General features: G+C 37.4%; 1 protein-coding gene across 11 annotated transcripts in view; it reads left to right on the top strand.

Moving 5' to 3' along the window:
* LOC140160065 (uncharacterized) overlaps nt 1-16,912 on the top strand; it is an 88,436-nt gene that overhangs the window by 46,983 nt on the left and 24,541 nt on the right. For 10 of the 11 annotated variants that reach the window (XM_072183391.1, XM_072183386.1, XM_072183383.1 and 7 more), the window contains 8 exons: nt 1,884-2,045; nt 3,884-4,081; nt 8,215-8,412; nt 10,099-10,220; nt 11,674-11,738; nt 12,252-12,439; nt 13,952-14,062; nt 15,099-15,254. In XM_072183391.1, coding sequence (XP_072039492.1) covers nt 1,884-2,045; nt 3,884-4,081; nt 8,215-8,412; nt 10,099-10,220; nt 11,674-11,738; nt 12,252-12,439; nt 13,952-14,062; nt 15,099-15,254 — 1,200 coding nt within the window. The remainder of the gene's footprint in view (nt 1-1,883; nt 2,046-3,883; nt 4,082-8,214; nt 8,413-10,098; nt 10,221-11,673; nt 11,739-12,251; nt 12,440-13,951; nt 14,063-15,098; nt 15,255-16,912) is intronic. The other variant, XM_072183353.1, reaches the window with a different exon arrangement.

Here is a 16,912-nt window from a genome sequence, read left to right as displayed (position 1 = left end):
ACTTGAGATTTTATGAGTGGTATTTATTCCTAGCTATTATGTAAATAGAGACACGTGTAGCAGTTATGGATGTACATATGTATAATAAAGAAATAGTACTGGTGAAAAATAAGTGTTGAAGGTTAAATACTGAGGGCCAAGGTCATATGAGGTCAACTGGTAAATTACCATTATTTGAGACTTTTGGTTAAAATTTGATCTCATATGAACAATATAAATCCTAATGCAAACATTATTATGTTTTCAGAATCTTGGTCCCTATACTTTGTACAGAGCTGAAGAGCCCGATTTTTTCACACACTTGGGCGCTATTTATTGAAAACCGGGGCTGTTTTTCACATGCTCATACCCAAATGTTTAGCGTGAACATTTTAAATTTTAAATTTCCCGCCAATGTACGTTTAGCTTAAGGACCACTCGTATCAGGACCGCGACACTCCGGCACTTGTTGGAAGACATCTAGTACAGCAGACAGTACATGTACAATGTGATTCTTTCATTTATAATTAGGATTACGTCATTGCCAGAGCTTGTTTATTTGTTCATTAGAATGATTGACAGCGGTGGGCGGACTTATACGCTTTGTACCGCTCACAAAACAAAGCTCTGGCAATGACCTAATCCTAATTATAAATGAGAGAATCACATTGTACATGTACTGTCTGCTCACTCTGCTGTATTAGATGTCTTCAACTGCCGTATAGCACGGTATAGGCAGTTTGCAGAGAGTGTCGCTTCTCTACCTATTTTTCTCGGCTGGTATGGGGACCATAAATTACATAAATGAGACTATCGTACCGTCCTTGGTACCGTGTGCAAATTATGTTGTTGAAAATGAAAATAATAAATTTTAGCTGTCAGCCAGTCAGCGCTTGGCGGCGATGGCTCTAGCGACAGAGAATTGTCCAAGGATTTCAGGCACGAAAATGCAATGTAGCATTTTCTACTTATTCATATTTGTTAAACAAGAATGGTTTGGTGAATTTCCGTGACAATAGTAAAGTAAGTTGTAAAACCGGCCCAAAATCTTAATGTGAACAGCTTCCGAATTCGGCACCCTCGCCGTTTTTCGGGATAGAAAATGAACCAAAATTATCCAATTTCCTGACAAAACCTGAGGATTTCTACCTGTCAATAGGTTTTTTTGAACTACCATGAATACTAGAAGACTCGACAGGCATGACAGGGTGTGTGATTACCACAAACACGTTAGGGTTTTGGATTGAAATGGAAGATAATTGTAAGCTTACATCATGATGATTATGCATGAGATGAACATGTCATATGATGGTCCAAATTATTGTTGAGGAACCGTTTTGCGTTGAATCGAACATGTTGAAGCCTGCACTTAGTTTGTTTTATATCTGGGGTCCATTTCACTCTGCCAATACCATAGTCGTAACTTTCTGAAGCCGAAGGGTCGTTGTTCAGTAGGCAGGCGTACCTATCGATCATAAATAATTTTACCGGTACCATACTTTATTAATTGTTTTCACCGTCACGGTACTTGATTTTGACTCAAAAAAATAATTATGTAAGATTCTGAAAACATAATAATGATAAAATTGGATGGTTTTTTTTTCACCCAATACTACAAATTTATTGGTTTCGCTATGATTTTTAAAATATTGGACTCGACTACGTCTCGTCCAATATTTTAAAACTCATAGCTCAACCAATTAATTTGTAGTATTGGGTTCAAACCATCCAATTTTATATCAAACTTGGATCATAGCTGCATTATAAGAACCCAAATTGGTGGTATTCAAGGTCATATACTGAGGTCAAAGGTCATTTGAGGTCAATTTGTAAAATACCATTATTTACAACTTTTCGTTAAAATTTGGTCTCATCTCATTGTTATCGTATATATTTTATTTCAGGTGTTTGTCCTCCAGAGATATTACCAGTCAATTGCGTTGCAAACCCTTGTGATGTGAACTCTTGCCCTTCATATCCCAATGCTGAGTGTGTGGCTAATTACTGTGGTGGATGCTTTGCATTCTTCTTTGATGGGAATGGACTCCCAATATCCGGATGCAGTAGTAAGTTTGTAGAGAATCCTAGATTTTGATCAGTTTTGTTAATTTGTATGTATTATGTTTTAACAAGATTCTGAATAAAATCTATTGTATCAGATGTATCACATGGTGATGGATTTGAACTGTCTGGTCAAATCCATAATGACTGATATTGAGATTTCACGAAAAATGGTTTAATATCATTTGCACATAGTGATGGATATTACTTAGGTGAAGCGATGATATAGTATGGGAAATACCATGCTGTGAATTGTATTGTATTATATAGATTATAAACTTGTGATGTGATTTCATTTGCTGATGACACCAATTTATTTTACTCTCACAATCAGTTTAATGTTGTTGAGGAGGTTTTCAACAAAGAGCTTATTAATGTGAATAGATGGTTCCAGGTAAATAAATTATCTGTCAATGCTAAAAAACTAATTATATGTTACTCGGTACCAAGAAGAACACAAAACCCGAGTACAACTTGTTACTCTTTCTTGATTCTGACAGGCACTCTACAGCAAGAACACCGCTTGAAAGAGTGCCAAGCACTAAGTTTCTAGGTCTACAAATCGACCAGAATATCACTTGGAGAGAACATATTGATAATATTGTAAAAACATGTTCAAGAAATGTAGGTATCATTAATAAATTAAAAAACTTCCTCCCACATGAGGCGTTACATACATTGTATTGTTCGTTGATATTACCGTATATCAACTATGGTATTTTAGCTTGGGGATGTGCATGTTCATCATACATAAATGATCTTTTTAAAATTCAAAGAGGGCACTTCAGTATTATAAGTGCAAGTGATTATAGAAGTAGCACTAATCCCTTACTGATTAGGTATAATACTTTAAGTGTCAGGGACATGTATACATTTGAACTTGGTTTATTTATGTACAAGCATGAAAATGGATTTTTACCAAGTGTTTTTGATGATTTGTTTATAAAACAGTCTAAAATCCATGACTTAAACACCAGAAATAAAGATCGTCTGAGGCTTCCTTTTATCAAAAGAGCTTTCTGTGAAAAATCCATCAAATATGCAGCTACTAAGTTATGGAATAATGTTGATAACAGCATTAAAAGTTCATCATCGATTAATCAATTCCGCCATGTATTTAAAAAACATCTTATGCAAAGTTACTATTAACTCTTATTGTATCTGGTTTATATGACCACATTGGATATTTATATTGTATATTACTTATTTGTGTTGTGCATTTTCTTATTTACTATTGTTAACTGTTATTTTTTTATTTATTTATGTTAATTCATATCAAGATATGACAGCTTACTGTTACTTCATTGAAGTGACAGTCTGCTGCCATGTCAAATGATGAATTAACCAATCAAGGGAGCACTGATTTTCAGGCCTCTCCTTGGCCTTTCCTGTGATTCCTTCACTCTCACTTATATTATGATTTTGTATGTATTCTTGCTTTTTGTAATTTGATGAGTGAAAAATAATAAATGAATGAATGAATGAATGAACTTGGCATCAATGTTCAGTAATTCAGGTGTCTAATAAAAGTAGACTTTCAATTTCAAAGTTATTTTCAAAATAGTAAAATGTTATAAAATCAAGAATTATAATATTCTTTATAAATCATAAAAAATAATTTTGATCACTGCCAGTCAAAAAGGTCAATCATCCTCGTTTTGCTTGAAGACAATACATGCAGGTACCTACCAATTGTAGATGTAGCAATCAAATGCATTTTTACTGTTACTATTTCATATGAAACCTGGTATGTGTTAGTAAGACATACAAAAGTCCACAGTTGCAGGAGGTTTGATTTCATACTTTCCACTCACAGGATGATGTTTTAATGCTTGATTTTCAGATTGTAGAGATTCTGCTGGACGTCCTATAAATCAAGACCTAGCCATCCCATCCACGGACCCATGTCAGACGTGTAGCTGTAACAATGGAGACCCACTTTGTGCCATTGTGGCTTGCCAAAGGCCACCACCTGGTACTGAAAATTGTCAGCCGATATATAGAGATGGTGTATGCTGCCCATCATATGATCATTGTCTAGGTAATTTACTGTACAGTGATATCTGAAATCTGCTCTTCCAATACTTGTTTGTTCCACTGCATGCCACTATTTTCTCATTAACTTATACTTGGTCACACTTAAGCAGCCATTTTTTTGTCAAGAGGAGATGCAGGTGGTTGCTTTAGAAAAGGTAAATAATTATAATTATGATTTTATTGCATACTTTAGTGAAAAAAAATTTCTTTTTGATATAAATGAACCAACAGAGTAAGCGAGTAACATAGGGGTGGCATTGGATCTACCTTGAGAGTTTTGGAAAAGCATGCTTCATTTGGTCAACACATGCTGCCGCACCTACAAAGATACACACACATACAAAATTGCACTTTTTAACTAGTTTGATACGGTGGTTAGAAGTATTAACACATATTATGTATGATGGACAAATAAGAACATACTCAAACACACTGTTACCAGTATAGATCACAGACAGTGAGTAGGACTGTCTAAGAATGGTAATGCATATTTAGTCAGCTGTATTCCATAGTAGCCACCTTGGTCGCTTTGTAATCCCTATGGTGTTACTTTTGTTGGCTTCATTCTATACTGCGCCAAGTATCCTTACACTTGGAAAAATAATCACAATTTCCAAACTGAACAATATTGGGGTAAATTTGTTTTTTTAATAGATGCACTACCTAATCCTGCACATTATGACACCACATTGAATCCAATGTGACTTCAAGAAGTAAAGTTACAAGCATTTGATTAGACGAATGTCCAGTTATTTACGATAAGAAATAAGGTACCGCAAGGATGTACCTCATTTCCTATCATATATACTGAACCGTTTGTCTTGAGTCACTGAAATTTCAGTATAGTAATTGGATTCCTTGCTTACTTGCTTATTTCGGGTGGTTTTCCCGAACCACGACAGCTCTCCATATCCTCCTGTCCTGCATCACCGTTCCCAATTCAGATGCTTCCAGTCCGGTGTCTTGCTTGAGTACATCTACATATGTAAGGGGTGGTCTACCAGGGTTCCTTGTTCCATGTTTGGGTGCCCAGTTTATCAGGTTGGCGACAGGTTCACACTTGCTCCTGAAGCAGTGGCCAGCAAAGCTTGTTCTCCTTTCTCTGATCTTCTCTGAGAGCCTTGGGAGGTCTCCATACAACTCTTTGTTGCTTATGTGCTGCTTCCAGTGGATGTTGTACACTGCCCTAAGCATACGGGTGTAACAGCCATCCAGCTCTTTAGATAGTTTGGGAGTTATGGTCCAGGCTTCACATCCATACGTTAAGACAGACTCCACTGTTGCGCTGAAGACCCGCAGTTTGAAGTTCTTTGGTAGAGCAGACTTCCAGATCTTACTTAGGCTGTTGCATGCTCTCCAAGCGGCTGCCTTGCGTGTTTTGACATCATGCTCTGTGCTAGCCATCCATGCTCCGAGATATTTGAAGTCTTTCACTTCATCTAGCTTTGTACCATTATTTGTGCTGATGTTAACTTGCTGATCTTGGTTAAAAGACATGAACTTTGTCTTGGTGGCATTCATCTTTAAACTGACTCTTCCGACTGATGCTTCTACCCTTTGTAGCAGTTCCTGAGCTTGTTTTATTTCTTCTGACAGTAGGGCGATGTCATCAGCGAAGTCTAGATCTGTTACCACTTCTGGCCCAACTCTTCTGCTCTTTCTCCTTTCTAGCTGGAATCCTAGTGCTTCCTCCTTGCCATCTATAGCCATTCTCAATGCATAGTCCAGCACTATCACAAACAGATACGGGGCAAGGGTATCTCCTTGAAGAACACCGGCTACAATGTCAAACAGCTCAGTTTCTCCATCAGGGGAGATCACTTTGGCTCTGGTTTTCTTGTATGTCCGTCCAATAGCATCCACAAGTTGTTTGGTATCCCATAGGCTCTGAGGATTTGTAGCATCTTGCCTCGGTGAATAGTGTCGAAGGCTTTTCGGAAGTCAATGAATGTTATAATGGCTGGTAGATTTTTGGCCTTCACTCCTTCTATTATCCTTCTAAGAGCCAGTATGTGACTGACAGTAGTTCTACCCACTCTGAAGCCATTCTGGTTGTTTCTCAGAAGTCCATCAACTTTGGGTCTTATCCTGTTGAGTATCAACCTATTGAAGGTTTTGGCCACTATTGAGGATAGGCTGATGCCACAGTAATTACCTCCTTGACTTAGGTCTCCTGACTTTGGTATTGGGATTATGTTAAGAATAGACCACTGATCAGGCATTCTTTCTTTCAGCAATGCATCGTTGCAAAATCCTAGCACCAGGTCATCCAGGTCACATCTCTTTAAGACTTCTGGTGGGATGCCGTCTTCTCCGCTACTCTTTCCTTCTGCTATTGCTGTCTTTGCCTTTGTATATTCTTCATGGCTAAAAGGACCAACCTCAATCACGAGATCATCTGTGATGGGCTCTATCGTATCATCTTCTCCCTCTATATCTGGGGAACTTCCTAGTAGGTCTTTGAAATGATGATACCAGTTGTTAACCCTTTTCATCTGAGTGTCTCCTTTCAGCTGGCCCCTCATTGACGATTTTCTTCCTGTAATGGCATTAATCAGTTTCCAACTCTGACTGTGTTTACAGTTGTTCATGAGCCATTTCAACTTCTCTCAGTTTGATGTTGAGATCATCCTCTGTTGCCTGGTTATAGGCTCCTGCTAGTTCAGACTTTGCCTGATTATAACTGAGCCTGTTGTCTTCAGTTGTGCATTCTTGATATGTCACATAAGCCTTCTTGATTTTCTGTCTTGCTGTTGTTACTCTATGATCACTTGAGAAGCACGCCTTCCTGATTTTCTTTCTAACTGGGATGATCTTTTCTGTTGCTTCTGCAGTGGCGCTTATGAATCTCTCATATCGCTTGGTTGCATTTTCATTGATGTCTTCTAGAGGCTGGAATCTGTTGCGTACCTCAATTGTGTATTGCTGCTGTAACTTGTTGTTTGAACACAGTTCCCTCCAGTCGTAGTGTTTCTTTCTTGCCAAAGCCTTGCTCTTTCTTAGACTTAGTCTGATCCTTGCTGATACGATCCTATGATCAGATCCTATGCTGGAAAAGGTGCTATAAGCTTCGGCATTCAGCAAGCTGTTCTTCCACTTTTTCCGAATCAGAACATAGTCCAGTTGATATTTGCTTCCTGTTGGGCTCATGTACATCCACAGCTTTCCATTCCTCTTTCGGAAGTCCTTGCCCCAATAGAATTTTAGGATTCCTTGCCCCAATAATATACATAACTTTTGTTACCAGTGTGTTATTATTTTTTGAGAAAAATGCAAAAATATTCACAAATTTACCACAGGGGTGTAGTACCCCCTTAACAAAGGACATACCACTGGCAATACAGGTGTCTTCAAACAAAGAACATCAACTCAACAAGTGGAACGTATTGAAACTCCCAACACTCATTTCATGGGAGCAGGTAACATTGAATGGACATATGGTGAACATTTTGCACCATCTCTTTTTGTATTTTTTTTACCCCATGCTTGAAATGCAACATGATGCAACAACTGTAAACCTATTAACTATGAGTAGAACGGGATGACCTTTTGACCCATGATTAAAATGGTTTATTATAATTTAAAAAATGCATTAAAGTGTTTGATTTTCTATTATGGTATAAATAAAAATACAACTTACTGGATTTAGTAAGGAACATTAAATGTTTTCATAAGCCTTAAAGTTTCATGTAATGAGAATGTATATGTAATGAGAACATATTTCATATGCAAATGATATTATAGTAGGCATGTGTATGTTATGATTATTACATTAAATTCTAAGAATTATGAACAATTTTTGCATTAGTTTGTTTTAAATAAAACAAAAGTACACAAAATTATGTTTTTATAAATTTATACATAGATAAATGAAAAACAAAATTTTAATATTCTTTGTAAATCAATAAATAATCTTATTACGGGTCAAAAGGTCAGTCATCCTCTTTTTGCTTAAAGATATACATGGTTGTTACCAATTGTGGATATAGATCCAATCCAATGCATTTTAATCTTACTATTACACATGAAAATATAATGTGGATGGCATGTGTTAGTAAGACATACAAAAGTCCACGGTTGCAGAAGGTTTGATTTCATACTTTCCACTCACAGGATGTGTATATTCTTGATTTTCAGTTTGTAGGGATTCTGCTGGACGTCCTATAAATCAAAACCAACCTATCCCATCCACGGACCCATGTCAGATGTGTAATTGTTACAATGGAGAACCAGTTTGTGCTATTATAGATTGCCCGTTTCCACCACCTGGTGCTGAAAACTGTCAGCCGATATATACAGATGATGAATGCTGCCCATCATATGATCATTGTCAAGGTAATTTATTGTATAATGATATCTGAAAACTGCTCTCCAAACTTTTTTGTTCCACCGCCACCATATTTTTAATGGACATACTGTGAACATTTTGCACCATCTCTTTTTGTATTTTGTTTGACACAAGCTTGAAATGCAATCAACATGATACAAAATCAACTGTAAACCTATTGATGATCAGTAGAACAGGATGACCTTTTGACCCATGATCAAAATGGTTTATTAATAATTTTAAAGACATTAAAGTGCTTGATTTTCTATTATGTTATAACTAAAAATACAACTTACTGGAATTAGGTTTTATTTTTAAGTTTTCATCTATTGTAACTTTGGGAGGTCAGAACTCCAAAAGTAAAAATAATTTACTCTCCATTTATTTGCCAGTCAGAGCCCTTTGGTAGGACATTACTCTTATCCCATATTGAGCCTATTAGAATACTTTTAGCCGAGATATTACCCATGCAAAACCCCAATTGTACATCTTTGTACATTTTGACCCAATGTCAGACATTTTGCCCCACCATCAACAGGTATGTTGAAAATATGTTCTTGACAACATTTCTTAGAGATAGTGGCTTGGGCTCTTGATGACTTTGCTTTAAAAACATCAGTTAGGTTTGCCTACTCCATATATCATGTACAATTGATTCATTGAATGTACAATTGGGCTTTTGCATGGGTAATATCTCAGCTAAAAGTATTCTAATAGGCTCAATATGGGATAAGAGTAATGTCCTACCAAAGGGCTATGACTGGCAAAAAAATGGACAGTAAAATTATTTTTACTTTTGGAGTTCTGACCCCCCCAAAGTTTGTCCTGGATGGATGAAGTTGTATTTTTGAGGGCCCTATATCTTTTAAAGTAAAGGAGTTACAAGTTTTCTGATGCCAGATTCTTCACAAAAAAGTTCCCCAGGATAAATACTTTTCAAAGTTGTAGGGGGTTCCCTTTATACATTTATGGACTTCCGAACATCGTCTTTCGCGTCGCGACACATGTTTTACGCTGACCCCCTCTAAATTTCAAATTGATGGCACAGGAAAACGAAATGGAGTATGAAGCTCAAATTTTCAGAATTTTACGTTCTCATCAATATCTACCCCCACACAGAAAAAGAAAAAAAATTGAAGAGGTGCCTGGAGTTGATATGGATTGGCTCTATAGTGATATCTAAAGACTGCTTTCCCAAAACTTTTCTTTCTACCAGCACCATGCTCCTTATTTATCTGATCTGACATAAATAGACTACATCTACGCTGCCGCAAATAGCTACAGAGCGTCTAGAGATATCTGCATACTGCTGTAGAGAGACATAAGATTAAGTTGAAATGCACTTGAGGCACCAATTTCACTGTGACAAAATTCCATATTAAAAGAAGACAACACAGCACAGAGAAGAGCTATTTTGTAACAGTGACTTTGTTTGTCTACTATCCCAACATTTGCAACAGGCGTTGGATAATTTTTTCACAACAGGCTTGTACTGACACTTGCAAAATAAAGGTGGCCTAAGTCATACTGAAATTGAAAACAAATTTCATCTTCATCTTATAATTAAAATTTTAAACCTACATTATGACGGTTGGTGGCCTGTGACCAGCATCCACTGCTCTTGAATGTTGACAGATGTTGGGTTTGATGGTTGCAGGAATTTCATGTTATTTTGCTTGTATTTTGTCTTCCAGGAGCTAATTTACCCTCTGTGATAGGTTCAGCTTCCATTCCTCTGGATATAGTGTTTGCACCTGGTTTAAATGACCAGAATTCATTTGAATACCAGCAGCTAAAACGGTCAATAGAAGCTTTGGTAAGGAAAATTACATCACCCTGCTACGATAATGGCCAAGTTATTTTTTGCAATTTTGAGAACAAAGTACAAAATATGAACAAGGGAAGTGGCCCATGCATCATACACTAGAACATAAAAATATTGAATCATTACAAATTAATGCACAAGATCAAATTAATGATGCTTAATTAGGCATGTTCATAAAATTTTGAAATTTAATAAATTCATCTAAAATTGCTTTCATTAAAAAGAGAATCATGTATGTAGGCCTATAATTGGCAATGTTATGAGGAAAAGTATGCTCGCCTGAATGTCCCAAAATGGGCCAAATTGTGTGTCCCAGCATTATCAATGGCTTCCTATGTCATAACATGTGTGTATGTACTTTATGGCTAAATTTTTGAGCACGAAGGGCCATTTTACAAAACTTTCGCAAATGTTTCATGAAATGTGGCTTTCATTACTTGATAGTATCAAATATTATTCAAATGCAGATTTTTTTAAAATCATGCTACATTGGAGTTTTGAGGGTCAAAATCCAAATTGTCTTCATTTTCCTATTGGATTACACAGTTAAGACAGGATCTTGGTGCACAAGTAAGCTTAATGAAGCCCGCCCTCACATGTTCAAAATGTGATCATGTCTAGCTTAATCATTATTCTTAATATATCAATATACAGTTGAAAGAAGAATTACGCATGACACACTACACAATTAAACATGAAATTACAAATGGAAACATGACATGCATAGGCAGATAAACCAGATAAAAAAACTCCGGACATTACTGCCTGTGCAGGGACTCCAGACCTCTCGCTTGCAGGGTGGGCGCTCTAACCACTGAGCTACACAGACTGTCCCTGATAACCAAGTCTGGTACCTATGGATATGAGGAGTCAGGGTACTAGTACAAACAACACATTAAATACCAGTGTACAAGATCAATTAATGATGCTTACCTGCCCTAATATAATCATACAAACAAGGGAAGGGGCCTACGCATCATACAACAGACCAAAGGTGTGAAGTCAGAAATATACAGAAAGGGCATGATCTGTTGCAAGCTTAACATTTTTGACAAATTTGTATCGAATTCATTTTCATGATATTATCATTTGTTTGAGACCTCTCAATAAGTATTGCTTCACAGCAAGATAACTATGACATGATCTGGTCCAAATTTGAAAATTTAGTTACTATAATTATTACCTTATACAAAGTATAAGACTATCATATACTGAAAACATCCAAAGTCTAGCATATGTGGGTGTAAAGTTGTGAAGTTTTGGGATGTCTATTTTCTAATGTATCTTGTTGTTTTTTAACTCCATATTTTCTTAATTTAAATTTGAAGCCTTTGACCTCCATGGACCAGATGGTGTCATAATTGAATTACTTGCATGTCATTCATTATTGATTCATGAAATGATGATTTGGTCTTCAAATTTGATATTTTACTATTACTTTCAGCTCACAAACTACTTTAGAAACATCTTTCAAGATGCACTGGGCGAAATTGTTGTCACTGGCTTTAGGTAAGGTAGATCTACTCATAAATAGAAGACTGTAGTGGGCAAAGTATGCAAGTGGAAAAAATTAATTCTACATTTATGAATACAATATGGTACAATGTTACAAGCGTACTGACATGAGTATAGTCCCACCTTCGAGTATAGTCCCATCCCCAATTTCTCAAAAAATTCCAAAAAATTGTAAAAAAAAAAAATAACATTTTGTGTCATAAGAAGTCATAAGAAGCAAAATAAGACTAAGAATATTTGAATATTCATATAATTAGTTCCATATTTCATCAAATATTTCAGTTTTCTAAGCCAACATAGCTCTTCAATCTTGGTAGAATGAGATGATATCACACAACCCATATCCTCTGTTGTGGGGATATGCAATAAGACACTCCATTACTGCTGTATCATTTATATTTCAATATAGTATTCCTGATGAGATGATGAACACACATCATCTTTTGTATCCTCTGTTGTTGAGGATATACAATTAGACACTCCATAATATTTCATTTATATTTCCAGACAAGGAAGTGTGATTCCAGACTTCAATATAGTATTCCTGTACCCACCTGATGACATCTCAGACCCAGGAACAATTCAACAACAGGTTACTGATAGTATAGAGGCAGCATTGATATCACTGATAACATCAGGAACTCTTGGGTCATATATTGTGTTACCAGGCCCTCCACCACCTGTTGCTGTTCAAGGTGAGCTTTGCAGCTTAACCAGTGATGCCAACGCCGCGCCTTAGGCGCACAATTGGGCTACTTGGCGATCACTTGCCGCTACTCAAAAAAGCATGCCGCTACTTGCCTAAAATTGGGCTACTTTTGCTAGTCTCAGGCCGCGGCAGTAATTTGATGTATTTTCCTTTCAATTTAATAGCCGATTTATAAAGGATTTGAGTCTCTGAAGCTCCAAATTGCAATTACAATGGGTTTTGTGACCATTTATTGATCGGTCAGTAACTTCGCAGTAAGTACTGGAAGTTTCAAAGTCAAGTGCTTTTCCGCCCAATTGGGTGTTTTGCGTTCTAAATTTGGGTAAATCCGCCCAAATATCCGGTATTGGGCGCTTTTTTGGGCTACTTGAGAATCCTTTATCATGACCTGGCGAGTCAATGCGCCGCCTTGACACTGAAAAGTTTTGGCAACACTGAGCTTAACTTTGTCCTGCTTATAATTGGCATGCAAGGACTTATAACATCATGGGTTGACATAGAACCATTAGAATGACAGGTATGCAGTTAGGTGCAGCACCTACGCTGGTTGAGTTTTGCAATGTGTGACTAACGTTGCCCACTTATGCATTTACGCAAGTGTAAGTTGGGACTTTAATGACGGGTAATAATAACAATAATTAACAAAAACTGAATAATTTTGCCAATGATATTAAAGCCAAACAAAGTATTAAGGCTTTCAACTGAGATGATTGTACATACCAACATGGTTTATGCCTTCAATCGCTATGAAATTCATTCACAGTGGAGTGATTTGCAGAAAGCAAATGTCAGTTTACAAACAAAATACACTCAAATTCATTATTTGGATTCTGGTATTTTTGATGCCAATATATACATGTGCTATTAATCATGCAAATAGCCCAGAGGGGAAAGCGAGCAAGGCAGTTGAATTTAAAAACCATGGATAACCACAGAAGTGTGCAGTCAAGGCTGGAGGGGTTACTTAACTTATGTCATTTTATGCAAAAAAATGAATTTTGATTGAAATGATCAAACTATCCAGGCTAATTGATCAATGCAGAAAAATCACTGATACAGACTTTAATAAACCATTAGGCATATTGGCAAATCATTAAATCAATATCAGAATAAATATTACGTTGAAAAGAGTTGATTTTTAATTGCATGGTGATATAGAAGTTTTATTTATTCAGTGGTTTAAATTTATCCATTTATGTTGTCATAACACTAGCCTACTGGTTCAGTATAGCCTCAGGCTGTATCCAAATGATTGTCACACAACAGTTTGCAGTAATGTACATGACTGCCTCACCAAATTACAACATAAGATGCTCCTATGTGTCACACCAGGTCATAAAACGATTCAGGTTCAAGAGGATCCAATTTTGTATTTGGAAGCAAGCATTTCAATAAGTAGCTCAAAAACCTGATGATAATAATCCTTATGATACAGCCTTTATCATAGAGATTTATAGGTATCATTTAATTTGTTCTTGGTTTTGTTTTCTTCTTATAGTTTCCTGTGGAGACCAAGAGTTCACTTGTGGTAATCAGTTGTGTGTACCTAATGAGTTGGAGTGTGATTCTAGGAATGACTGTGGAGATGCATCCGATGAACAAAACTGTTGTAAGTATATTAACTTTTATCACACATACAAATACTCCACACATACACCCCCTACCGCGGACATTGTGAATTGCCGAACAACCGAGGACGTCTAAATCTATAATTAATTGCTAAACCAATAACGAAAATGCCAATTTTTTTGTCTGTATAGATGCGTATGATAAACAGTCAGTCCCTCGAACAATCAAGGTCGCTATTTTTTAATGCACAATAGTGGATCTCCATTTTGCATGCAAATGGAACCTACTACAGACCTGAACAGTGCTCGTTTGCAGCTAGGTCCACTGTGTGAATGTGAAAAATTTTGTGAGTACAAATCCTCGGTTGCAGGTAAACATATGCACACACCCACCCACCTGCATATACATACGCCCCACTCGTATTCACTCCCAACCGCGGACACTTGGATTTGATACAGGCAAAATCCAGCAGTCTTCACATAGTAGAATTGACATTGCTAGCTATATGGGGAGCTAGAAATAGACTTAATTCTTTCCAAAGATATGTAGCACCCTCTAGAATAACCATGAAGCACGGTGGCCTAGTGGTTAGGGCGCGAGCTTCATAATCGAAAGGTTGCGGGTTCAAGCCCCGCCACAGCCAGTGTGTTGTGTCCTTGAGCAAGATAGCTTAATTCCCAATTGCTTCACTCCACCCAAGTGTAAAAATGGTGAGCTCCTGGGGGTAATTTAAGTCGCTGAGAGTACCTGCGCATCAGTTGTGGACTTGGTGAAGCGGAAATTATTCTGATGTATCCTAATGGTAGTGGAATAATTGTTGAAGTGTGCTGATGCATAGGCGAAGCGCACGTTAAACAACTAACATTTTTTATACACAGAGTTTGTTTGTCCAAATTTGATGAGTTTAAAATTCATACAAAAGTCCAAAACTGATGGAGGCACACATCTATGCACTCAAATACACAACAGTTTAGTTGACCAGTTTTAGACAGTCAGCATAATCATCACCATCGTAATTGAACTACAGTCTTCATGGTCCATCAGATGATCCATATTTGTGGTTTGATCCATTGTAGATATCTGTCCAGATGGAGTACCAGTGACTACATGTCCTGCAGGTCCCTGCTCTCCACTGAATTGTGCTGGAGCACAAAGATGCCAAGATGAGTTCTGTGGCAGTTGTGAGACTATCTACTTTGACCAATTTGGAAACCCATTGACTCGCTGCATCGGTAAGATTATATCATTTCATCTGTTTAATCATGGGCGTGTGCAGGATTTGTTACTGCGGGGGGCTGAATCTAAATGGTTTGCGCCACTAAGTATATTACGTCGCGCTTGCGCGACGTAGGGGGTGTCTGTGGGTGGATGTGCCCCTCTCAGAAGTGAGAAACTTTTGCAAAATGAAGGACCAATTGAAACCATTTGAGCTCATTTGGTGGACTATTTTGGTATTATTATTGTGCACAATTTGAGTTTGAAAAAGCCGAAAATTGGTGAAAAGAAGATATTAATAAGCCATTCGTAGACAAGTTCCCACTGTTATTAACTGTATAAATTATTACTGTAAACATTAAGTGTCGGGTGTCCAAAGTAGAAACAAAAAAGGCGAAAGCAGGGGGTGTCTGAAAGTGAAAAACTTTTGCAAACTGAAGGCCCAATTGAAGCCATTTGGTGGACCATTCTGGCACTATATTGTGTACAATTTTAGTTGAAAAATCTGAAAATGGGTTAAATGAAGGCCCAAATTGAAGCCATTCGTGGACAAATGTTCACTATTATTGTATAAATTATTGCTTTTAGTGTTGAGTGAAGTGAAAAGGGGAATTTGTTTATCCATACACACTGTGTATTAACACATGGGAGTTGGAAAAATTTGCAAAATGAAAGTCCAATTGAAGCCATTTGGTGCATCATTTTTACACTTTCTTGTAAGCATGTTAAGCATGTTAAGGGTCTAGAATAGAGATTTGATTATTTATGTTCACCCAGACATGTTACACACAGCACATTATGGGATAATGTGGGGGGCAGGCCCCCGGTCAAAAAAAAGTGGAGGGGCCACTGGCCCCCCTCCCCCGGTTCCGCCACCGATGCCCGGGGGTGTCAGAGGGGATGTGTCCTCTGAGAAGCTAAATTTTTTGTATTTTTGAAATTGGAATCATGCAAATTAATTGGTAAATACTTTTAGGCGCAAATTTCTAGAAAAGGCGATGAGACGATACCAATATAGGTAGTTCTATACCAGCCGGATGACCCAAATGTGTTTTTGGAGAATATTGTGTTAAAATTTTGCCCATATCATTGAAAACCCAGCTCTGTTTTTGCCAAAATCGGTTGATTTGGACTAGACATTTAAAAAAAAAATCAAAATACATTCAATATAAGTTTCCAAAAAGTCCGCAGAGAAATTAAAAAGTGTCTACTCTAAATCACATCGATCATATACATATATGCACACTTTTTGGATCGTGGGTTTAGGAAGCTTGTCAACACTGGCACGCCAAGCGTTTGCGGCAGTCCCCGGGGCTGGCCCCCTGGCGGGGGCCCCCCTTACGTAAGAAAATTTTGTATTTGGTGAACTAAAATGCATAATTTCAGGCCCTCTTTTAGTCTAAATTCACCAAATTATCAAGAAAAAAAGGGTATATGTGATTTTTTGGGGGAGGTGCAGGGCAAAAGGATACTCCACCCCCCACCCCACCCCACTTAAAATGTTGGGGCATATCTCCTCCATTCCCCTGGATTACCTACGTCTATTCTGACGTATCATAGGCCTGTAATATGGCGGCATACCGGGTACTCTAAATCCATTAAGCGGGGAAGGGGGGGCTCAAATATTGTTCGCTATCATTGGCTTTCTTTGTTTCCTTATCCTTTACTTCTTCCT

This window comes from Amphiura filiformis, chromosome 1, assembly GCF_039555335.1.
Source record: "Amphiura filiformis chromosome 1, Afil_fr2py, whole genome shotgun sequence".
Lineage (NCBI taxonomy): Eukaryota > Metazoa > Echinodermata > Ophiuroidea > Amphilepidida > Amphiuridae > Amphiura > Amphiura filiformis.
The sequence above is the reverse complement of the archived record's forward strand: the minus strand, read 5'-3'. Positions and strand labels throughout refer to the sequence as shown.